Below are 25312 nucleotides of genomic sequence, written 5' to 3' on the forward strand. Positions count from 1 at the left end.
CGTGCAGACATCGCCAAAACTGTTCAGAATGTTTTCATTACTGCCAAAAGAAACCAAAATTCCTCTCCTCCTTCCCTGACATTCCTCAGTCTCAGCATCTGGCAACTAACAGACTTTTTCTCTTTAGTTGTACCAATTCTGGACATTTCCTTTGGTGTCTGTCTCCTAATATTTAATCCAAAGCTTAGCTTATTCCTAGAGTGTACCTCCCCTACCCCTCTCTCCTCTCCCCTCTTAAGATAGAGACTCACTGTTTCCCTGGATGTCTTGGAACTCGCTGCCTCTGCCTCCTGAGTGCTGGGATGAAAAGACCCTAGCCATTGCCGCTTTTGGGGTATTGAATCTTGCGGATACGAGAAGAGTTGTGTACACGCTTTTGTGTTTTTTTGTATACCTGGAGTGGTTATATGGTAACTAACTCTTGTGTTTAATTTCTGAACTGCCCGATTGTTTCCCAAAGCAGCTGCCCCACTTTACCGCGGGCTGGCGCGGGGAGAAGAGAAAGAATTCCAGAAAAGGGCCTGCTTCCAGTTCTCCACCTCCAGCTCGGCCTCCGCAGGACCTCGAACCATCTCCCTTCTCTGCAAGGTCCCACCCCACCCCAGCCAAAACATTGTTAAGCGTATAGGAAACAGTTCCGTCTTCGTCCAGGCCCGCCTCCAGGGCACTCCTAGGCCCAAGGAAAACAGCCCAAGCCAGCAGAGGATGCCTGGACGTCGTAGTTCCTTTTCCAGTCGGCCGCTCAGAGACTACGAGAAGAAAAACTACAACTCCCAGAATGCCGCCGCGCTACGGCGGCCGAAGGGGCCAATTGGGCCGCAGAGCCCCGCCCCCTCGGGTTTGGGCGGCCAGCCAGCACGTCTGTAAACACGCCGGGGGCCTGTCATGGGGCGGGTGGAGGAGGCGGTGGCCGAGCGGGGAGGCGCCTGGGGCAGCCTCCAGGGTCCGCTCTGCCATTCCTGAACTGGTCCGGGTCCCCGTGACCGTGGCTTCAGGGAACTGTTAGGCGGAGGAGCAGGCAGTCAGAGCCATAGCCCCTTCTTCCCCAGGGCGGGGGCCGGGCCTGGCCGGCTGAGGCGGGGGAGGGCCGGGAGGGCGCCGGGCCGGGCCGGCCTGTCTGCGGAGATGGATGACAGCAAGGTAAGTCCTGGGCTGGCCGCCGCAGCCGCCTGCTTGTCGCCGCACGTAGTCCCGCCGCCCAGGCTCAGCTCGGAAGTCCACGCGAGCGCTCACGAAACACCTGCCGTAGATACCAGTGTGCCCCGGGCCCCTGGCACCCCGCCCAGGACACGGGAAGCACCGGGCTGCAGTTTTCTAGCAAGGGCCGTCGCCCTTGCAGATTTTCCACTCCCGGGGTAACCGTGCTTGCTAGGGGTTCCAAGGAGTGCAAACCCTCACCTGCAGGTCGAAATAAGTGAAGAAACTACCGTGCTTTTTTCCCTTTTGCCCTATCTTGTCCCCTCCCAGCGCCTTCCAGTTGGGAGAAATTAATTAGCGCATCCTGAACTCCACATAATCACCCTTGATGCCTCTCCCTCCTTCCCTCAGCCTCGCTCACTCAAAGCCCCATTCATATCATCAGTTCAGCCCCCCACCCCACCCCCTAGCTATTTCCCTGTGGTTGGTTAGAACCGTGCTTAGCTCCTGTTGCTATCTGGCCAGAGCCTGCGATCTAACCTCTAGCAATCTTCTTTAAAAAAAAAAAAAAAGAAAGAAAAAAGAAAAAGAAAAAAATACAGCATTTCTCCCCTTTTTAATCCAATTGAGTGGCCCATCTCCAGCTGTGTTTCAATCTCAAGCGCGCTTTTATGACTATGAAATAGTGCTCATTACTGGTTAACTAATGGATGTGTGGTCCTGTCTTCTCATATTACTCTCGCTTCACTTTTCATGAAGATAGGCGGGGCCAGAGAATTCCTTATTAGTGTTTTATGATGTCTGGGAGTTGGGTCTTTCATTTTAAGGAGTCAAACCTTTACATTTGCCTCTGTGGAGCAGGTTCTGTGCAGCCCAGGCTAGCCTCAGACTCTCTCAGTGAAGGGATGGTGGTCTTCGGCCCATCCTCCTGCCTCTTCCACCTGCCGAGGGCTGGGATGTCCAGTGGGAACCTCATGCCTGGCAAACGTCTTGTCAGTATTTAAAGCTTTCTTCCCATTAGCCTCCCTAATCATTCATAGTCTGTTATATTCCTTGGGAGAGCTTTTCCTCTAAGACCGCCCCCCTCTTTTTTTTTTTTCTCCGTATAACAACAAAATTCTGTTGCTCTTAAATTTTTTTTTGTTTCACAAAGCCTCAGACTGGTGGGGGGGGTGTCCAGTTTATCCTACTGATTGTTTTATTCTTCGTCAACGTTTCCCTTTTATGTGGAAGACTGAGAAGAGCGATAGCAGGGAGAGCCCAGTACTGTAATCTGCCTCCTGGACACACCTAGAAGAACCAATGGCTTTTGAAATAACAAACCCCTCCTGTGACAGGAAGTGGTATTTTCAAAATAGAAAGGGAGAGTTCTGATAGTTTTCCAGAAAATATTTTTCCAGTCTTTGCTACCTTGATCTTTCAGTGTTGATTCTGAAATGAAGTCTGTAAACTATATCCATTATCTTTCCCAGAAAATAATCTCAAGGATGTTGAAGGAATGTAGTATACATCTTTCTCAACTGGAGTTTGCACGGGATGCAATTTCCAGTTGTATTTTTTTTCCAGACCTTTGAAGTATTCAACAGCTTTTTTAAGGTCTCTGATAATTTCAAATAAAAGTACATACAAATTTTTAATTACTTTACTTACCAAAAAAAAAAACCCATACGATTTTTCGTGTTTGTTCTTGAAAGGAGTGTTTGTTTTTAGAAAAAGAGTCTTGTAGCCCAGGTTGGCCTTCCAGTTCTCTGTGAAGTGAAGGACAACCTTGAAGTTTTGACCCTCCTCCCTCCACCTGCTACCGTACCTGGGGGTGTGTGCTACCATACCTGGGGAGGTGTGCTAGGTAACCATGACTGTGAAACAGTGACACTGCTATTGCCTGATGTGCCCCAAGTGTGCTCACCAGCCAGCGCAGACATACTGTTGCAGCTAGGAAAAAAGTAGATCATAAGCTAGAATCTAGTTGCTGGATTGAACACCTAGGAAGGGGGCTTGGGAACGTGCTGAGCAATAGACTCAAATACTGATTTCCAAGAATCCTGTTAGGTTAGATAGGAAAGAAAAGCTAGCTAGGTGGCTGAAGCTCTCTGAGCTCTACCTCCTAGTCTTTTAAATGGGGCCTTCCCTTCTATGAGGCTTGCTCAGGCGGGGTTCAAGATGGTACCCCTACGAGTGGTTAGTACTGACTCTCACACGCAGTCAGTACTCAGCAAACACGACTTTATCATTTACCAAGAAGAGACATCTGTGGGTTCGGACATCCTTGTTTTAATCATTCCTAAGTGATATTTGAGGCCATGTTTATACTTATACTAGATAGCACCCCTAACTATACCCCCAGACAGGACAAGAGCAGCATGATGGGACATAAAATGACTTGATCTCTGCCCTTATGTTGTGTGACAAAGGTCACTTTCCAAAGCTTCCTATGCATCTTCCACTAGGAAGAAGTTTTGTGGGTTTTTTTTTTTGAGAGCCTCTTTTTGACCTGCAGTCTTAAAAGAAAGCAGAGATACCTTACTTTAAATCACAGAGGTTCTTGTTTTTATTGTCTGACTTTTATGTTTACTGAATGAATAGGCTGAAATATTCTAAAAACAGATGTGTTCTTGCCTGTCTGAAGACTAGCTAAAGACCTCTACTGAGTATTGCCCCGTCCAACACTCACCAAGAGCACTTTAGCAGAGTGACAGGGCAGGCGACAAACCATGTCCAGAGAAGCACACACAGTAAGTATAGAGCCCAGGCAGGCATTGCTAAGGTCCACACAGTGTTAACTGTACCATACTACTTAGCTCCGGGGTCTATCAGAATAGTTGTGTGTGGCCCCTGGGGTAGGCCTGAGGTAGAAAGGGGGGTGTGGGAGTTAGAGATGTCTGCATTCTCTTCCTTCTCCTGATAGGAGAAACTGACAGAAAGGTTAGCAACAGGAAGATGTGGTTACATTCTCTTGCTTTCTGAAACTCTCGTTTAAAAAAAAGTCCTAAGCCACACAGTAAGGGAAGTCCCTCAGAGCCCCAGAGAGAGACTCTCCTGCCATTTCTTGAAGGTGGAGAGGGGCAGTGGCTAGGACACAGCTGTCTCCATTAGCCAGCAGGTGCTGTGTGTTCCCAAGGGAAAGGTGAAGTGAGGCCCCTTTATGTCTTAGTTGAGGCTGTGACACCACTTCTCTTCACCACTGATCTTTAATTAGTTGCCATAAAAATTAGCATTATAGTCAGAGGTGTGAGTCTAGCACTTGGGAAGCTGAGGCAGAAGAAAATGCTGTGAGTTCAAGGCTGTTCTGGGCCTCACAGTAAATTTAGGTCAGCCTGGGCAATCTCAAAAAGCAAACAACCCACAAAAACCACTAGAGCATTTGAATGTAAATAAATGCATAAAAGATGGCAAAATAGAGTTTTGCAGTATTTGGTCACTGAGCGCAGGAGTAAATTTCTGCCTCTTCCTGTAGGCCACCTGAGGTGACCTGTGAAATGGTTCATTGTTCTCTTGACCCAGAAACCTTACAGGAGAGATGGTTGAAGTGGTTAAGAGCACTGGCTGCTCAACCGGAGCACCTAGGTTCAGTTTCTAACACCCAAAGGGTGATATAACCATCTGTAACTCTAGTCCAGGGTGGCCAGTGCCCCCAGGCCTCCAAGGGCATCAGACTTACATGTAGGCAACACATCCATACTCACAAAAATAATTAAAACAAAACTTTTTAACGGTTCAAGTCTTCACACTTACTTTAAGATCACATGTAGAACTGCCCAGGCCTTTAAAGATTTGCATATCTGAAAAGCCACCAAGTATCTGAAAGATGTCACTTTAAAGAAGCAGTGTAATAGCAACAAGACTGCACACAGGGTCAGTGGCCCAGAGAGGCTGAATTTTACTGCACATGGTTAGAGGAACAGAGAGCAATGCTGAACTCAAGGGTTTAGATGTAGATTCTCTAGTCACTGAACACAAAGCACCCAAGATGTGCCATTAACCCAGGAATGAGCTTCCCCTACCCCACCACACTGAGATGATCATCACTGAACATGAACAAGTTGTTCCAAAGCCAGAAGAGGAGGCTGCACAGAAGAAAAGACATTCCAGAAGAAACCAAAGAAACAAATTCAGCATAAAAATAGGCAAGTAGAAGTTTTTTTTGAAAGGATTGGATTTCTCCTCTTTACCTGAAAAGGATGAGGATAGCTGTATTCATGGGAAGGGGTGAGGTGTCATGAGCGGGGGAGGTGAGGGACTCCTCACTCAGTTGACAAACAGTGCTTTCTCATGCACACATTTATCCTCGTTTTCCCCCAAAAGACTGGAGGTAAAATACTCTAGGAGGCTTTGGAACAGGATAAGAGTTTCTTACTTCGAGAAGTCCAGGAAGTTCCTAGAGAACACACAACTACAATCACGGCCTGGCTTTTTGCAGAAGTCAGAGCTGTCCCTGAAGCCTGAGCTATCTTTAACAGCCTCAGACCTTGCAGACTGCTTTCTTGCTGGATCTTAATTCCTGGCTCATTTGTGTATTCACCTATTTGCTTATTTATTTACTTTAGGTTTTGTTTTGTTTTGAGACAGGGTTTTTTTGTGTAACAGCTTTGGCTGTCCTGGAACTCCCTTTGTAGACCAAGCTGGCCTGGAACTCATGGAGTTCCTCCAGCCTCTGGCTCCAGAGTGCTGGGACTAAAGGCATACACCACCACACCTGGCAATTCTTGAATTTTAAGTCTCCTAATTAGAACAGGTAGCACTTGTTCTCATAAGTTTCTGTGTCGGTCACTCCGTGATGGAGATGGGAACTATGTGTGCTACACGGGTGTTCTGCTAAGCAGTGCCCTCAGCCCATATGTCATTCCCGCAGCTGAGGATGACGGTAAACTCCTGATCCTTCTACCTCCACCTCAAGTGCCGGGATGACAGCAGACATGTACACTATTCCAGCTCTGTGTACTGTCTTTGGCTCTTCACTCTCTACTGTTCATTTTACTTTAAAAAGTTACTGCATTAGTGGAGAAGAGGGGTGTGCACATGCACTACACATAATAGAGGTCAAAGGACAACTTGTGGAAAGTTCTCTCCTTCCTTCATGTGGGTTCCAAGCAGTGAACTCAGACCCCTGACTGGTCAAATCATGTAGTCTGCCCCTATGTTGTTGCTGTTATTTTAATCACAGCTTTATTGAAAGGTAATTCATGTATCATAAATTCACTTCACATACAAATCGAATGATTTTCTTTTTAGTATGTTCACAGTGTTACATGACAGTCGCTACTAATTCCATTATATTTCTGTCTTATGAACTAACTAAAGCATCTATACAATGCAGTATTATTCAGTAACAAAGAGAAACATTTGAAGCTATGAAAGGTTCCATGGAGTCATCTAAAGGCTCCAGGAACCTTAAATGTGAGTTACTAAACAAGAGAAGTCAGTTTGAAAAGCCTGCATGCTGGGTACTTCTGTGTGACAGTCTGGAAAAGGCAGAACCGTGGAGAGAGATCAGTGGTCCCATGGCTTCAGAGAGAGGAGTAGGTGGGGCACAAAGGACACTGCTCTCTGTGACACTGCATTGTCTGGCAGTGGTCCCGTGCTTTTGTCAGAACAGACTTGCACAGAAGCATGAACTCAAGTATGGACTCAGGTTGCTGACAGCCAGTCAGCATTACCTCGTCAGCGTTAACCAGTGTCCCATCCTATCCCATGATGCTATGAATGAGGTTACCACCCTTTTAATTGGGTTGTCTCTTCATTATTGACTTTGGAGAGTTCTTCAATGCACTAGGTACAAGTCCTTTATCTTAAATATGACATTAATTTTTCCACTCTCCTGCGCATTGTCTTCTTAACATTGATAACGTCTTTAAATCACAACCTTTAATTTTGATGAAGTTCACTGAATAATGTTTTAGGGTACTTTGTGTTTGTGGTATCACAGCTAAGAAACTATTGGCCAGTAAAAAATTACAAAGAGTTCTATAATTTTAGTTATTATTAGCCCTTTGTTTGTAGTTAGATTTTATTACATTGTTTATTTGTGTGTGTGTACCTTTCCCATTAACTGTTTCATGTGTCCACCCAGCTGTCTTAGAACTCTATTAGTATAACTGATTTTTCCTTTAATTGTTTTGGTGTCAGCTGGGTATGGTGGCACATGTGTTTAGTCTCAGCCATCAGAAGGCAGAAGCAGGTAGATCTTTGAGTTTGAGGCCAACCTGGACTCCATATCAAGTTCCAGACCAGCAAGTAATAAATAAGACTCTTTGTCTCAAAACAACAACAATAAATAATAGCAATGATAATAATAATACATTATTTTGGTATATTTGAGGGTTAGAGAGCTAGAGATTAAACCCAGGGCCTTACACTTTCAAAACATGTACCTGTGCTAAACAGTGAGCTACCCCCACCTGTAATTTTTGAAAATTGGCTACCATGAATGTATTTTCAGATTCCTAATTGTTTTTCATTGGTGTATCTGGGTTTTTGTTTTTATTTATTTTATTTTTAAAACAAATTGCGGGCTGATGAGGTGGCTCAGCGGGTAAAAGCACCTGCCATCAAGCCTGACTAAGAACAGTTCCAGAACTCTCGTGGTGGAAAGAACTAACTCATTATCTTCTCATCGTCACACATGTGTCGTGGTACATGCACATTCATACACATACATACATAGATAAATAAATGTGGGGGAAGAAACAGGCTTTCCTGTTGGCCGAGCAGCCACCTTCCCAGTAACTCATCAAACGGCGAACACAAAGTACAGCGCAGGGCACTTGTATATACTCACGGCCTTTTAGGAAATGTGCAGTTATTCCTTTGGCCACATACATGTGAATCTACAGGAAGGGTGACAGTGTCCATATCCAGGGAAGGGCACAGTTCAAAAGGGAAGGGCCGATAAGTGTAAGCAAAGAAAACCAGAAGAGTCTACAGCATCACCCAGCAATGGGCTCCATTGTAAACAAGCAAGTTAAGAGCAAGACCTGCCAAGAGAACTCATGTACAGACCGAGCACATCAAGCACTCTAAGGACAGAGACAGCTTCCTGAAGTGGGTGACAGAAAATGATCAGAAGAAAAAGAAGCCACGGAGAAGGGCACTCGGGCTCAGCTGAGGCGCCAGCCTGTCCCACCCAGAGAAGCACACTTTGTGAGGATTAACAGGAAGGAGCCTGAGCTGCTGGAGCCCATTCCATATGAATTCATGGCCTAATGTACAAAAAGACACAAAGGACCTGACAGAAAAGAAAAAGAAAAAAACCACAAAGAGGCAGGTTGCTGCTTTAGCACACTGCAGAAAGCAATGACTATGGCAGTAATAGATTTGCTTGCCCATCAAATTGCTTGTTTGCTTTTTTTAGATTTGTTTATTTTATGTGTATGGGTGTTTGCCTGCATGTGTGTCTGTACACCGTGTACATGCAATGTCTGAGGAGACCAGAAGGGAAGGCAGTATGCCCTGGAACGAGAGTGGCTCACATGTTAAGGGCTGCCATAGGGTTTCTAGGAATCAAACCTGGGTCCTACAGAAGAGCCACAGTGCTCATAACCACTGTGCTCTCTTACGTTCATTTCAGATTTCCTTGATAGTGAATAGAAACACAATGGCTCTTCGTATGTAGATCTTGTATCCTACAACCTTGCTGTACGCGTTCATTTTCCTTAATAGTGTTTGTGAGGATTCCTAAGGATTCTCAACATACAAGATCATACTATCTACAGACAGACAATTTGGTTTTCTCATTCTCTATCAGAATTGCCTTCTGTTTCTTTTTCTTTCCTGTTGACTAAGAGTGGTGAGAGAAGACACGATCCTTGTCTTGCTTCTAATCTTTAGCAGAAAGCATTCCGTCTTTCCTCACCAACTGTGATGCTGTGGGTGTTTTGTAGATGATCTTTATCAGACTGAGAAAGTTCCCCTGCATTTGCTGTATAGTTTTCTCATGTAAAGGCCTGGGACTTAAAGAAAACAAATCGAGTTGCACACCAGTGTCTGAGAAGAGCGTGAGGAGGTGGCAGCTGCTGGGGGATGCTGTTCTTTGGCCTAATTGCAACCGATTAGGGGTCTCTTCTGAGACTTGAGTTAAACTCGGGAGTCAGCTAGTGAGGCCATGTGGCTGCGTTGGATGCTTCAGAAGGAGATATCATGGATTTATCAGGAATGAAAAAAAAAGAGCTTTTAAGGAGTCAAAAGAAAAAGCCCAGCACTAGGGCTCGTGCCTAACCCAAGGACTGCTCCAGTGATGGCTCTAAATCTGGAGGGACCACTAAGGCACCAAGTAAAGAGGACTGGCAAGGATAAGCCTGCAGAGACGCAGCGCTTCCGGTGCAAGCAGCAGCACCCGGCCTCTGTCCAGCTGAGCATCCAGCCGCAGCTTGGGCCTGAGCAGGGACTCAGGAAGCTCCAGTATGACCCACAGCTACTCTGCTGGCTCATAGACCTCCTTAGTACCCTCCCACCCGCATGACAGGCACTCTACCCTGAATCCAAAGCACCTGAAAGAGGACACCACCAAAGTGCACCCTGGGAGGCTCAACCAGAATGTGACCAAGACTCACATCATGGAGATGTATCCACCTGTGGGAAAATCAAAATGATTGATGTCCTATAGAAAGGATGCATCTCATCTTTCCAAAGGCTGCACATATGTAGAATTTGAGAGTCCTGGTGAAGCTGAAGCGATGAGAACAGACTCATGGTCAGGGGAATCACTGCCACTGCTGTTTGCCTCCTTGGTCTCAGCCGCCCCCTTGGCCGTTCAGCCCTTCAGAACACCACTGCCTCCCATGCGGTGCAGATCACCCCATGGATGAAAAGGAGGCTCTGCTCCTCTAGGCTCAGATCCCTTTGTGCCAGGTCTTGCTTTCCCAGTCATCCCATCACAAGAGCCGATGGTGAGCAGGGTTACTGAAGGCCCTGTCACTTAGGTTCTGCTCAGCTCAGTTTCATCACTTCTCTAGCCAAAGAACCAGTAAGGAAGAGTCCCTCTACTGAGAAGGCTTCTCTGTCTACAAAGGTACTTTGTGTGTGTGCTTGTATAGTCTATACTATAAAAGTTTGTAACTTTTCATCATTTTAGATATGGCTGTGTTTGTACTTTATATAAAGGAAGTGAATAAGTATAATTAAAATGAAAATTGAACCTTGAAAAACACAAGTATCTATGTAGGATTTGTTTGTTTTTTGAGAAACCATCTCTGTAGCTTTGGAAAGTGTCCTGGAACTCGCTCTGTAGACTAGGTTGGCCTCAAACTCACAGAGATCCGCCTGTCTCTGCCTCTTAAGTGCTGGGATTAAAGGCATGTGCCACCACTGCCTGGCCATTTTTTTGTGGGGGGTGTCTATTTGACATTGTGCCTCATGTAGCCCAGGATACCCTTGAACACTGGCCTGACACATTCCCTCCCTCCCCCCCTCTCCCTCCCTCCCTCCCTCCCTCCCTCCCTTCTTTCTGATACACTGTTTTATAAAGAACTCCAGATGTTAAACTGTTGTTTATTCCTAGGATAAATCCCTCTTGGTCAAGGGATCGAATCCTCTTTTTATGTTACTGAATTCACTCTTGCAGGTTTTGTTTGTTTTCTGTTGGGACTTATTTATTAGTGTGTGTGTGTGTGTGTGTGTGTGTGTGTGTGTGTGTGTGTGTGTGCAGCTGTACATGTTAATATCCTCTTCTATCCCTCTCCATTTAGTCCTTTGACTCAGGGTTCTCTCTGAACCTGGGATTCGTATTTTCTCAGCCAGGCTAAAAGCTGGCGAGAACCAGTGATTTTTCCTTGCTCTGCCTCTCTTAGAATTGGGGCTTAGGGCTGGAGAGATGGCTCAGAGGTTAAGAGCACTGGCTGCTATTCCAGAGGTTCTGAGTTCAATTCCCAGCAACCACATGGTGGCTTACAACCATCTGTAATGAGATCTGGTGCTCTCTTCTGGCCTGTGGACATACATGCAGACAGAATACTGTATACATAATAAATAAATAAATCTTAAAAAAAAAAAGAACTGGGCCTTATTGGCCTATTTTAAATGCCTTGCTTGATTCATGGGTGCTGGGATCTGAACTTTGATACAGCAAGCACCCTTAACCTTTGAATTATCTTTCCAGTTCCCCTCACAATTTTTGTGAGATCGAGTCTCATGTAGCCCAGGCTGACCTATTACTGGATATGTAGAGAAGGGTGATCTTGAACTTCTGATCCTCCTGCCTGTAACTCCCAAGTGCTGGAACTACAGGCGTATGCTAGCATGTCCAGTTTCTGTGGTGCTGGGAGTTGAACCCAAGCTTTATGCTGGATAAGTGCTCCACCAGCTGAACTACATTGTCAGCTCCTTGCTCATGTTTTAGAGACAGTCTTACTCCATAACCCAGCCTGGCCTTGAACATGTGATCCTCCTGCCTCAGCTTCCTGCAACCTAGGATTACCATCCCTGGCTCCTAGTGTTAGCCTCATTGGAATTGGGAAATGTTTTTTCCTCTTAGATTTCTTGAGAGAGTTTGTGAAGGATTGGTATTAATTCTTCGGTTTTGTGTTTGGGGCAGGGTCTCATGTAGCCCAAGATGGCCTTGAACTCTGACCTTGAACTATACCACATAAGTGTTCAGGTTATGCACATAGGTCACTCTGCCCAGCCTATGTGTCCACTATTTAAATGTTGGTATAAATTTATTGGTGAAGTCACCTGAAAATGGCTTTTCTCTGGAGTTTTTAGAACTAATTCAGACTACTTGTTAGAGGTCTACCACAAGCACTCTGGTCTTGTGCCTGCTTTGCTGCCTTTCTGAGGGCTCCCTGGCATATGTTTATTACCATCTGTCTTTGCTTTGACTCTGATTTTCTGCTCTTTCTCTAGCTTCTGAAGATGGAAAGTTTGTTGATGTAGAATGTCCTCCCAGCACCACTATAGTTAGATTACATAAGATTTGGTATTCTGTTTTTCACTCTCATTCATCTTAAAGTTTTTTTAATTCTCTTATAATCACAATACAGTTTGTTTTCTCAAAATAGTTTTCTGACTTCCCAGTCTTCTATATGTATTACAGTGTACTCAGAATTATAATATTGTCCCAGGTATTTAGTTTCTAAGATTCATGACATTTTAATTTTAGCTTAATTTAAAGAAAAAATTGTTTTGTTTTTTTGTGACAGGGTTTCTCTGTGTAGCTCTAACTGTCTTGAAATTCACTCTGTAGACAAGGCTGGCCTGGAACTCAGAAATCTACTTGCCTCAGCCTCCAAGTGCTGGGATAAAAGTGTACTCTACCACAATTGGCTAAGAGAAAATGTTATAAACAGATAATTAATAGACACAGGTCTGTAAATCCCAGCACTCAGGAAGCAAAGACAAGAAGATCACTTAAGATGTGAGGCTAGTCTGGTCCATATTAACTAGCCATAAAGAGAAAGAAACAAAGCCAAAACTTTAAAAAAAATATATTATTTTTAAAGTTTTATGCATGTGTGTCTGTGTAAGGGTGTGCACATGTGTGTGCAAGTGCCCACAGCAGTCAGAGGCTTGGAATCCCCTGGAGCACCAGAGGTGGGGGTGGTTTGATCATTCAGTAGGTTTAGATATTTGTCATTGTTTAGGGTAATTGGTTACAAAATAGTGTTGGTTACAGTCAAGAAGAAAATTGAAGAAAGGAAATATAGATATAGGATTTTAAAAAGATTGTTGAATCTATTCTGAAAAGAAAAAACAGAGGATATGGATACAATAAAATGAAAAGGTAGATTATTGAATCTTCCTTTAAAAAGCAACTACCAGTTTTAAATATTTTACATTGCATTGGACTTCTGTATATTATATACAAATACTGTATTTTGATACAAATTTGAAATTAATTGATTAAAACATACTGTATATATGTTTCTGAGTTGTTCAATGTATTGTACCTATACAGCCCATGTAACAATGTAATGCAAATTTCTAGTTCTTGAAAGTTATTACCAACTATATGGGATAATAAAGAAATGCAGGATAGTAATTAGTCAACTATTACAATCGAACTTGTAGTCACATTAGGTGTTTTCAGAGTCAAACAGAGATATATTTTAGATAGACAGGTTATCTTCAAACACTTCAGAGATCTACAAAATATGGCATGTAAGATATTTTAATAACATCGGTTCTTTTATATGACAATGAGACATGTCTGCTTCTGGTAGCACCAGTCTACTTCAGAGAAGATCATGGGCATCGAAGAAACTCCACATGGAGTTTACTTTCTTTGTGGCAAAAGTAAGCCACGGACAAGAACGTACCCTTGCCTTGACTACTGACAGTATGCTGTCCAAATGGACAAGCAGGACACCAAAGAGAGTGACTTCAAAACCTTGCCAAGACAAGGTTGAACAGTCCTTCAGAAAATCCTGCTTCACAGAAAAGTCTGTCAGAGATGGAGGCCTATAAGCCCAAGATAGATGCCCAATGTTGCAGAGTGACTTGGGTGACTGTCCAGGCAGCCAGTTGTTTTTATCATTTCTCGCATTTTTTTTTGGAAGTGGCTGCTTCCACTTCCTGCTTACTCAGGTGATATTATTTCCTTCTTGGGTCTCTGAGTATAGTTAGTTTTCACTGTTTACCAGACTCAGAAAAGAAACTCACTAAAGAGGTATAAAGTGTAAAAGTTTGAAAGACATTAAAAAATAATTTGGTAATGCAAATTAGAATAGAAAGTAAATTAGGTACAAGACTTTGGACTCACCCAGATAGGATAGATAATGAAGTATTTTCTCTGAATTTGTCAAATACAAATGTACTACACATTGTTGATGAACTTATTGCCTGTATATATTGTATATACTTATTGTATATAATTTTCATATGTTAGTAGTTTTTCTCTTTGTAATAGACAACAGGGGGGATTATGATACATTATTTATGATTTATTAAAACTTGCCTGAGGATTCAGAAAGCAAAGTTAGCCTCAAGCTGTAGAGATCAGGCAGTGGTGGTACACACCTTTAAATCACAGGACTCAGGAGACAAAGGCAGATGGATCTCTCTGAGTTAAAGGCCAACTAGGGCTACACACGATTGAATCAGTCTAAAAGAGTAACAGAGCTCATGCTTTTAATCCCAGCAAAGATAGGAGCAGGGTTTTTAGGAATCAGTCTCAGGACTCTCTAGCCATGTTGAGGAGAACATAGCAGTCTGGGTGAATCTGAGGAGCAGTGAAGTTGGGAGCAGTTTGAGGATTGCCATTTTGGTCTGAGCTGAGGTAGAGGTAAGAGCTAGTGGCTTGGCTGCTTTGCTTTTCTGATTTTTGGCTTGAAGCTTGAAACCCCAATATCTGTCTCTGGGCCTGTTTTTTTCTTTTTCTGTACTACAACTGTGAGGTGCCTGAAGTAAGTGCTAGGAACTATACTCAAGTTCTGTGCAAGAGCAGTGCACATTTATAACTACTGAGCCATCCCTCCCCTATCAATATTGAATGGCTTATGGAATGCATACAGTTTAAATATTAATGTCTTGAAGTTCTAACACATTTATATAATGCTTTGGTTTGCAAACTGCTGTGATGTATTACAAAGCTTGAGATTTACAACAATCCTCTAATGCAAACAACTCTAGAACACCGGTGTACTTAAGTACCATACTGTGGCTGCTACAAAAAGCAGACACTTTGGCCAGGTGCAGAAGCAGTTAAGCTAGAGAAGTAGTGGTTATATGACATTAAATCTAATTACATTGTTAATTTACTGTGTCTTTCAACCTTAAGAAAAGAATACCTGAGCTGGGTCTGGAGAGATGGCTCAGCAGTTAAGAGCACTGGCTGCTCTTCCAGAGGACTCAGGTTTAATTCTCAGCACCCACACCTACTTCTAACTCCAATTCCAAAGGGACCCAACACCCTCTTCTAGTCTTCACAGGCATCGGGCACAGATACACATGCAAGCAAAATGCCCACACATACAAAAAAAAAATGGACGCTGGGTGTTGGTGGTGCTCGCCTTTAATCCCAGCATTCGGGAGGCAGAGGCAGGCGGATCTCTGTGAGTTCGAGGCCAGCCTGGTCTACAGAGCGAGTTCCAGGACAGCCTCCAAAACAATACAGAGAAACCCTGTCTCGGAAAACCAAAAAATAAAATAAAATAAAATAAAATAAATGGACTACAATAATTGCATATTTTGCTATGAAAGTGAAGTTGATATGGTTTGTGTAAAGACTGTGCTAGATTCAATTCAGAACTCAAAGAAGACTGCTGTACACTCTGTTCTCTTGCTGCCAGAGATGGCTGTTTTCACAGGCAGCCATCCCTGAATTAACTAGAGCAGCAGTGTGTGAAGGCGTGGATATAGCTTGCACTGTGTGATTGCTGGCTCGCCTACACTGGGACATAGATTGCCTTTCTTTAAAGGGATTTGTGTGAGAGAGAAAAGTGAGATCGAGAGTGCCCACTTGTGACATGACATGCATATGGCGGTCAGAAATCAACTTTTTAGGAGTTGATTTTCTCCTTCTGTTCTACCATGGGATCCAGGAATTGAACTCAAGTTTATGCAACTAGCACCTTTACTCTGTGGCATTCGTACATTTGGCGATAAGGTCTCACTATGAAGTAAGCCCAGGCTGCCCTCAAATTCCTGAGCTTCTTGCTTAGTTACCTGAGTGCTGAGATCATAGACATAGGCTATGTCCATCCTCTCTCTCTCTCTCTCTCTCTCTCTCTCTCTCTCTCTCTCTCTCTCTCTCTCTCTCTCTCTCTCTCTCTCTGTGTGTGTGTGTGTGTGTGTGTGTGTGTGTGTGTGTGTGTGTGTGAGGCTGTCTGTCTGTCTGTGTATATCTTTTGAGACAGGGTCAAATTTTGTAGCTGAGGTTGATCATGAACTCAAAGCAATCCTCCCGCCTCAGCCTCCTGAATACAGCATGTTCTACCGTGCCTGGCATCATATATTGCACGTGCATGTTGGGCAAGTTCTGTACCTTTGTGCTTTGTCAGACCTGGCCCTTCATATTGCTTTCTAAAAACTGTAGCAATCCAAATTGAATGAAGGATGGTTTCAAAATACTGTTTTTAACTTATGTAGTTTATGAAATATAAACATATAAAATTTCATAATGCTGAGGTCACTGAGCCATTCTGCAATTATTAACAAGTATTTGACTCTGGAAAGCTTTCTGGTTATACTGGTTATACTGGAATATAAAATGATGTTACAGACCAGAAAAGCTTTCAAAGACCAATTTTTGACAAGTTGAAACCTACCAGATATAAGTATTAGAGTAGCTAGCTTTCAAATTTTTTAAATATTTGTGTTTTGCATACATGTACGTGTGTGCACCCAGTGTATGCAGTGTCCACATCATCCAGAAGAGGGCATTGGATCCCCAGGGACTAGAGTTATGGATAGGTATACGCCTCCATGTGTGTGTGCTGGGAATTGAACCCTGATCCTAGAAGAATAGTCAGTGCTCTTAACCACTGAACCATCTCTCTAGTCCACGGCTAGCTTCTAATATGGTAGTGGAAATGGTACCATTTTCCCCACAGCTATTGAGTAGCCTGTCTCCTAGAAGCTACTAGAAGCCTTGAAGTGGAATTTGATAAAGGTGTAAAAATGAGCTATTTGTTTTTAAAGTATGGAGGGTGTTTGTTTTGGTTTTAGGGCTAAGGCTCTGGGTTGGAGCTCCAGAACCAATAAGTAAGTAAATAAACAGGGTTCGGGTTTTTTTGTTTGTTTGTGATTTGTTTTGGTTGGTTGGTTTTTAGTTTGTTTTGAGTCAAGGACACTATGTAGCCCTGGCTAGCCTGAAGTTCACAGAGGTCCATCTACTCCTCCTGGAGTATACAGGGATTAAAGGTGTGTGCCACAAACACTGGCCTTAGTTTTTTTTAATTTAACCATTATATTTAGTGGTCTGATTTTAGTTTTTTTTTAATTTAACCATTATATTTAGTGGTCTGATTTTATAGTGTGCTTGACATTGTTTGTATGTAAACTATTAGTGGTCTCAGATAAACAAATGAGCATTGCCCTTTCGTTTTATTGCCTTGCAGGTTTTACATTTATTGCAGTGATTAACTGCTGGTGTTTCATTTTACACCTTTTCTTTTAGAATTGCCTTAACAGCATTCAGTACATGGAGGGTATAAATGTGCATTCTTGAGAGTGATTGTGCGGGTGGTGGTGAGGATTGAACCTAGGGCTTTATACAATGTTGGATTCTACCACTGAGCCCCACTTTGTCACTGAGCTCCAGTGCCAGCTTTTCTCTGAGGGTGGCTTTCAGGGGAAATGGAGAAATGTAAAGAGCTCTGAAGTAGTGAGACTTGTAAAAACTGTATCCAAACAGTGCTTCCCCCAAGAAAGGCGTGAAGACTGGCATTGCTGGGGTGTGACTTGGTTTCAGAACTAAACGGTGAAAAGTTTAAATTTCTTGGCCAGTCCTAATAATTGCGCCTATGTTGTCAGTGAATGCAAATCTGGAGTGAGAGTCAGTGGCACCAGTGGGAGCAAACAGAAACCTGAGATAGTCTGGGGCAATAATTACTGGCTTCTAAAGGCAGGAGGGAAGGACTCCTGAAAATTTCAGGGTCTTCCTTAGTCTTCCTACAGTTTCAATACATTTGAAGAGGAAGCTTATAGCTAAGTCACTTAGGATGCATATTAACATGTTTACATGCAATTTAATGTAAGTTTTATATATTTATATCTATATCTAATTGTAAAGTTAAAAATCTTGACAATAAAAAGCGAATAAGTATGTATGTATAGGTCATCCAGTAGCACACACTTATCCCTGCAAATGGACCTCAGGCCTTGCCACCACACACACACACACAGAGAGACAGAGACAGAGAGAGACAGAGACAGAGAGACAGACAGAGAGAGACAGAGACAGAGAGAGAGAGAGACAGAGAGAGAGACAGACAGAGAGAGACAGAGATCCTCAGCGTGCATGCTCCAAAGCACGGCAGCCATCCCTTCCAGTGGCTCACTCCTGGTTACCCATGTCCAGTATCTGCACACCTGGGCTCCTCATCCTGCTGAAATGCTTAGTACCTTGGGGACAACTTGCCCCTCCACTGGGGTATCCCCAAGGCCAGTGTTGGATTTCCTGACGCAATAATTGTGCTTTGCACCAAAAAATAGACTCCCAGAAACTAACCTCAAAAAAAAAAGAAGAAAAAAAACTTGAAAATACACATGAGATAAAACCTGTTCATAATCATACCCAGCAAAGAAGTCCTCATTTGTTAACTTTCTTACATTGAAATCATGATAAACTGAGGCTGGAGAGATGGCTCCATGGTTAAAACCACTTGTTCTTGCAGATGATCCGGGCTTGATTCCTCGTGCCCACATGGCAGCAAACAACTGCCTGTAACTCCAGCTCCAAGAGATCCAACGCCCTTTTCTGACCTCAGCAGACCCAGACACACTTGCGCTACACAAGCATTGCAGGCAAACAGTACACAGAAGACATCAAAAGATGTCATGATAAACTCAGTCTTTGTTTTCGGTGTGTGTTTTACCTGCATGTATGTCTGTCTACCACATGCATACTTGGTGACACGGGAGGCCAGAAGAAAATGTCAGATTCCTTGGGATTGGAGCTACAAATGGTAATGAGTTTAGATCCTAGCATTTGTGTCTGAAAGGTCACAGAACTCCTCTCGTAGGGGATTCAGTACCCTCCTCTGGTCTTCATAGGTCACTGCTCTCATATGCACAAACCTACACACACATAACTTAAAAACATAAAAATAAAAAATTTTAAAATATCCAACTTCATATGGCTTATAGAATTTATTGTTAAACTGTTTAGACTTTATTATTATTGAAGAACTAATAAAAGCTTGCATTATATATTATCTCACATTCATGACATCAAAAGTATGGGAAAGCAGAGAGATTATGAGATAGGGTTATGCTTTCTTGGCTCTGTAGGCTTCACTTCCTTATTATTTATGAACATCCTCTTTGCTAATAGGCAACCATAGTTGCTTTTTCATAAGGAAACTAAAAGGAAAAAATGGTGTCTCCTCTCTCTTGCTGAAGGTGGTTGGAGGCAAAGTGAAGAAGCCTGGCAAACGCGGGCGGAAGCCAGCCAAAATTGACTTGAAAGCAAAACTTGAGCGGAGCCGCCAGAGTGCAAGAGAATGCCGGGCCAGGAAAAAGCTGAGATACCAGTACTTGGAGGAGTTGGTGTCCAGCCGGGAAAGAGCTATATGTGCACTCCGAGAGGAACTGGAAATGGTAAAGCCTCCGCACACGCAACGGGACACACATCCAACCTAACCTGGCTGTCAATGAGCATCCAGTGCAACAGGAGTTAGACCAGTCTTTACTGTCTAATTGGCAAACATTGGAAAGAATGTTAATCTTTTTTGCCACATTGTAGGCAAATAGGCACTTTTTAATACAGTGCTTGTGGGAACATTAAGATAATGTTTGTGACAGAAAAAAAAATGGGGGCTGGAAAGATGGCTCTGTGATTAAGGGCACTAGCTGCTGGGTGTTGGTGGCGCACACCTTTAATCCCAGCACTTGAGAGGCAGAGGCAGGCAGATCCCTGTGAGTTCGAGACCAGCCTGGTCTACAAGAGCTAGTTCCAGGACAGCCTCCAAAGCCACAGAGAAACCCTGTCTCGAGAAACCAAAACAAAAAAGTACTAGCTGTTCTTCCAGAGGACCTGAGTACAATTCCCATCTGTGATGGGATCCAGTACCCTCTTCTGGTGTGTAGTAAGTGTGACCAAAGTTAACAAGGATAGGGGTGTGGCTTAGTTGGTAGAATGCTTATCTAGCATGCATGAGGCTCTGAGTTTGATGCCAGCACTGTATGAAACGGGGCACAATGCAGTCAAATTTGGAAAAGCTCCAAGTTCCAAGGTCTGTGTCCCCAAAATCACAGTGCATGTAAATATTTACTGATGCAGAAGGATGCTCACGATGTATTGCTAAGTGGGAAAAGCCACATAACAATCTACAATTCTGTATGGGAGGCTGCCATTTGTGTTCGCATGAATTTATTCACTTTGCATTCAGAGTTTATGGAGATTGTAGAAATAGGAGAGTAGAGAAAACCTTTTAACTATGAACCCAGGGATGAGTTAACAGGTGAGAGAAGAGAGAATACCACCATGACTGTTGCAAAGCTGGCTTTTCAAAAAGTAAGGAAGTTGGGCGTGTGGTGCATGCCTGGAGTTCCAGCACTTGGGTGATAGAGACAGGAGGATCAGCAGTTCAAGGCCAGCCTCTGAAATTCTGAGATTTTTCTAAAAAAAAAAAAACCCCACATGGCTAATGAGATGACTAAGTGATCAGAGGGCCTGGAGCAGATCCTCAGGACCCACATAAGACTGGATGCAGAGTAGTGCACATCTGTAATCCCAGTGCTCCTTGGCAAGATGGAGGACAGAAACACCAGTCTCCAGACACTGGGCTCAGCTAGCCTGGCATATGCAGCAGCGAATGACAAATCACCCCTATCTCAAGGTGGAAGAGAAGGACTGACACTCAAGGCTGTCTTCTATGACTTCTACACATGCAGTTAATACAAGCCTAAAGAATTGAAATAGGGAGGGGCCAAGATGGCTCATTGAGTAAAGCGATTAACACAGAAGCCAGCCACCTTAAGGAGTGTGAACCTGAAACCACATAAGGTGAGAGATGAGAACCAGCTCACAGTGTTGTCCTCTGACCTCCACGTAAATGCTGTGCCATGTGAGCTCATACATGCAATGACAATGATAAAATTCTTAAGGGGCAGAGATGCCTGGGTGAATCACCTGCTATGCAAACATGAAGACCTCAGTTCAGTCCCTAGAATTCACATAGCAGGGACAGTGAGTGGCACACACTTGACATCCCAGTGCTAGAGGCAGGGGAGATGGAGGGTCTCTGGGGCTGTCTAGCCAATCAATGAGCTCCCAGATCAGGGAGAGACCTTGTTTCAAAAATTAAGGGGGAAGACACCGACATCAACTGCTAGTCTGTACCCGAACTGGTATGCAGCGAGACATGCACACACACATGCACGTGCTTGTACCCATACACAAAAGCAAAGGAGCAATAAAGGCTAATTTAAGATGCTCCAGATGGGTGCTGTTCCATTTATTTCTTGTAATATATTGCTATTGATTTTTATGCTGAATTTTGTATGTTATATGTCATATTATTATTTTGGCTTCTGTGGTACAAGTTGCCTGACGGCAGAATCTTTGTATACCCCCAAAGTCTATAGTGTACAGTGTAGTAGAATGTGTGTGTGTTCTCATACATGTAATAGTAACTGCCACTGGTAGTTGTTTAGTGAATCTTTACTGGAGAGAGTCTCCCCTCGCCCAGTACTGGATATCAAACCCAAGGCCTTTTGCATGCTAAGCAAGTGCTCTAGCAGTGACCTACAGCCCAGCCCTCAGGGGAGCTCCTATGTCTAGGATTTCCACACATGCTATCCGAACTCTGACTTGGCGTTTTACTCAACTGTATTAAATATTTCAGTACAAGCAATGGTGCATGGCAATGGACCAAGGGAAAATCCCTTCTGAAATAAGGGCCCTACTCACTGGAGAGGAGCAGAACAAGTCTCAGCAGAACTCAAGCAGGCATCCCAAAGCCGGGAAGACAGATGCTAACACCAATTTGTGTGAGTACCATCTACAGGAACATTCCTGTTAAGCAAGCATCCCAAGGTGGAGTGTGTGTCAATCACTAAACAGTGTGACTTGAAATAAAGCGGAGTGCTAATGTCATTTTTAAAGTGCTAGTCTGTGAGTGTTGTGGTGGAAGACCTAACCCCTGAAATGAAAGCCAGCTGAAGGCTGGGTGTGATTGTATATACTTGCTCTACCATCACTTACGGGAACTTCGAGTTGGAGGCCAGCATAGGCTTCATAGAAAGACCCCATGTCAAAAGGCAGAATGAATAGCCCAGCTAACTGATGAGTATATGGTAGACAGTCCATAATTTAAAGTGGCCCTCGGAGTGTTGTTAATGCCACTTTCTTTTACTTGTGCATTTACTCACAGTTCACAAGGTACTTTAACATTTAATTTAGACATTTACTCCAATAACAGTGCTAAAGAGCTGTATTCTTAGGTGGCTGCAGTTTAGCAACAGGCTATGTGTTAAGAGCTGGCATGCTCTAGGCTGGTGGTTCTCAACTTTCCTAATGCTGTGACTCTAATACAATTCCTCATGTTATGGTGATCCCTAATCATAAAATTATTTTTCATTGCTACTTCAGAACTGTAATTTTGCTACTGTTATGAATTGTAAGCCAGGTGATGGTGGCACATGCCTTAATCCCTATATACTTGGGGGGCAGAGGCAAGCCTAGTCTACAGAGGGAGCCTAGGACAGCCAGGGCTTCACAGAGAAAACCTGTCTTGAAACAAAACAAAACGAAAACTCAGAAATAAAGAGTAATTATAATGTAGATATATTTGGAGATAGAGTTTTGTTAAAGGAGTCTTGACCTACAGGTTGGGAACCATTGCTCTAGGCCAGCATTCATTCCCAGGACAAAACCAAACCAGGGAATGAGAGAGAAGTGGTAGGGTGGCTGGGTGAGGTCCTGGGTCTCTCCTGTAGTTTTAGAGGCTACTCTCACAAGCCCAGGCTCTTGCTACAGTAAGTGTAACTGAGGATGTTTTTCTTTTGCAGTGCTGGGGAACTGAACCCATAGCTTCAGAAATGCTAGGTAAGTTTTCTACATGCCCAGCCCAAGGTTGTTTTACTTTTTGTTGAAGTGAAATTCATGTGACATGAAATGAACAGCTTCAAAAAAATCTGTCATTCTGAAAGGTGTAAGATGGTATCTCAGAGTTGTTTTGATTTGCATTTCTCTAATGACTAAGGATGTTGAGCGTTTCCTTAAGTGTGTTTCTGCCATTTGAGATTCCTCTGTTCAGAGTTCTCTGTTTAGATCTGTACCCCATTTTTTATTGGATCATTTGGTCTTTTGATGTTAAGTTTTTTGAGTTCTTTATATATTTTTGAGATCAATCCTCTGTCAGATACGGGGTTGGTAAAGGTCTTTTCCCATTCTATAGGCTGTGTCTTGTCTTGTTGAGCATATTCTTTGCTTTACAGAAGCTTCTCAGTTTCAGGAGGTCCCATTTATTAATTGTCAATCTCAGTGTCTGTGCTACTGGAATTATATTTAGGAAGAGGTCTCCTGTGCCAATGTGTTGAAGGTTACTTCCCACTTTCTCTTCTATGAGGTTCAGTGAGGTTGGTTTTATGTTGAGGTCTTCGATCCATTTGGACTTGAGTTTTGTGCATGGTGATGGATATGAATCTATTCACAATCTTCTACATGTTGACATCCAGTCATGCCAGCACCATTTGTTGAAGATGCTTTCTTTTTTCCATTTTATAATTTTAGCTTCTTTGTCAAAAAATCAGGTATTCATAGTTATGTAGATTGATACCCAGGTCTTCTTTTCGAATTTGTATCCCCTTGATCTCCTTTTGTTGTCTTATTGCTCTAGCTAGAACTTCCAGTACAATATTGAAGAGATATGGGGAGAGGGGCACCCTTGCCTTATTCCTGATCTTAGAGGAATTGCCTTGAGTTTCTCTCCATTCAGTTTGATGTTGGCTATTGGTTTGATATATATTGCTTTGTTATGTTTAGGTATGTTCCTTGTATCCCAACTGTTCCCAAGACCTTTATTATGAAGGGGTGTTGAATTTTGTTGAAGGCTTTTTCAGCATTTAATGAGATGACCATGTGTTTTTTTTTCCTTCACTTTGTTTATATGGTGGATTACACTGATGGATTTTTGTGTGTTGATAAAGCCTACGTGGTCATGGGGATGATTTTTTTATGTGTTCTTGGATTCGATTTGCCACTATTTTTGTATCAGTGTTCACTAGGGAGATTGGTCTGTGCTAAACAAATGTTCAACAGCATAAACAAATGTAACACATCTTAAATTAACATTCCACAACACCTCCTGCCTTTATGTCAGTTCTGGGAATCAAACTCAGGTCTCCAGGATTGAATAGAAAGCACTTTTAACCCCTGAACCATCTCACCAGTCCCTCATTGTGCATTTTCTTAATGAATATTGATTCTGTGTTTTGCTCTTGTGCGGATTGGCCATTTGCATATGATTTTTGGAGACATGTTTAAGTTTGCCAGTGTCTCAGTTAAGTGTTTTGTTGTTGAGGCTTTTTTACATTGTCTTGTTATGGTTTTGAGGCATGGTCTCACTATCCAGCCCTGGCTGGCTGGTAGGTTTGTCTATAATTCTCTTAGTTGTGTCTTTGTGTGGTTTGGGTATCAGGGTAACTGTAGCCTTGTAAAAAGAGTTTGACAGTGTTCCTTCTGTTTCTATTGTGTGGAACAATTTGAGGCGCATTGGTATGATTAGCTCTTCTTTGAAGTTCTGACAGAATTCTGTGCTCAAACCATCTGGTCCTAGTCCTTTTTGGTTGGAAGACTTTTGATAACTGTTTCTATTTCCATAGAGGTTATAGGTCTATTTAATTTATCTGGTCTTAATTTACTTTTGGTATGTGGTACTTATTCAAAAAATTGTCCATTTCCTTTAGATTTTCCCATTTTTTTAGTACAGGTTTTTGAAGTATGACCTGATGATTCTGTGAATTTCCTCAGTATCTGTTGTTATGTCCCCATTTCATTTCTGATTTTGTTAATTTTGATATTCTCTCTGTATCTTTTGGTCAGTTTGGATAAAGGTTTTTCTATCTTGTTGATTTTCTCGAAGAACCAACTCTTTGTCTCATTGATTCTTTGTATTGTTTTGTTTCTATTTTATTGATTTCAGCCCTCAATTTGATTATTTCCAGTCATCTACTCCTTCTGGGTGAGTTTGCTTCTTTTTGTTCTAGAGCTTTCTGTTGTCTGTTAATTCACTAATGCGGGATTTCTCTAGCTTCTTAATGTAGGCATTTAGTGCTATGGACTTTCTTCTTAGCACTGCTTTCATTGTGTCTCATAAATTTGGGTATGTTGCGCTGTCATTCTCATTGAATTTTTGGAAGTCTTTAATTTCTTTCTTTATTTCTTCCTTAGCCCAGTAGGGATTTGGTTAAGCATTGTTCAATTTCCATGAGTTTATATGGACTTTCTGTAATTAGCGTTGTTGTTGAATGCTAACTTTAAGCCATGGTGATCCAGTAAGATACAGAGGGTTATATCAATTTTTTGTATATATTGAGGCTTGCTTTTTTACCAAGTATTTGGTCAATTTTTGAGAAG

The 25312-nt window shown here is 42.8% G+C and overlaps 1 protein-coding gene across 2 annotated transcripts in view; it reads left to right on the forward strand.

Moving 5' to 3' along the window:
• Window positions 1-864: 864 nt before the first annotated feature.
• Window positions 865-25312, forward strand: part of Crebl2 (cAMP responsive element binding protein like 2) — a 31517-nt gene continuing 7069 nt past the window's right edge. Inside the window, exons 1-5 of one of the 2 annotated variants that reach the window (XR_005876570.1) lie at window positions 865-1140; window positions 19132-19329; window positions 21579-21723; window positions 22744-22780; window positions 24879-24917. Coding sequence is in view for 1 of the 2 variants with exons in the window: in XM_005072976.4 (XP_005073033.2) it covers window positions 1126-1140; window positions 19132-19329; window positions 21579-21723; window positions 22744-22757 (372 nt within the window). In the remaining variant the exon portion in view is untranslated. The remainder of the gene's footprint in view (window positions 1141-19131; window positions 19330-21578; window positions 21724-22743; window positions 22781-24878; window positions 24918-25312) is intronic. The other variant, XM_005072976.4, reaches the window with a different exon arrangement.

Source organism: Mesocricetus auratus, unplaced genomic scaffold (assembly GCF_017639785.1).
Source record: "Mesocricetus auratus isolate SY011 unplaced genomic scaffold, BCM_Maur_2.0 Super-Scaffold_100001, whole genome shotgun sequence".
Taxonomy (NCBI): domain Eukaryota; kingdom Metazoa; phylum Chordata; class Mammalia; order Rodentia; family Cricetidae; genus Mesocricetus; species Mesocricetus auratus.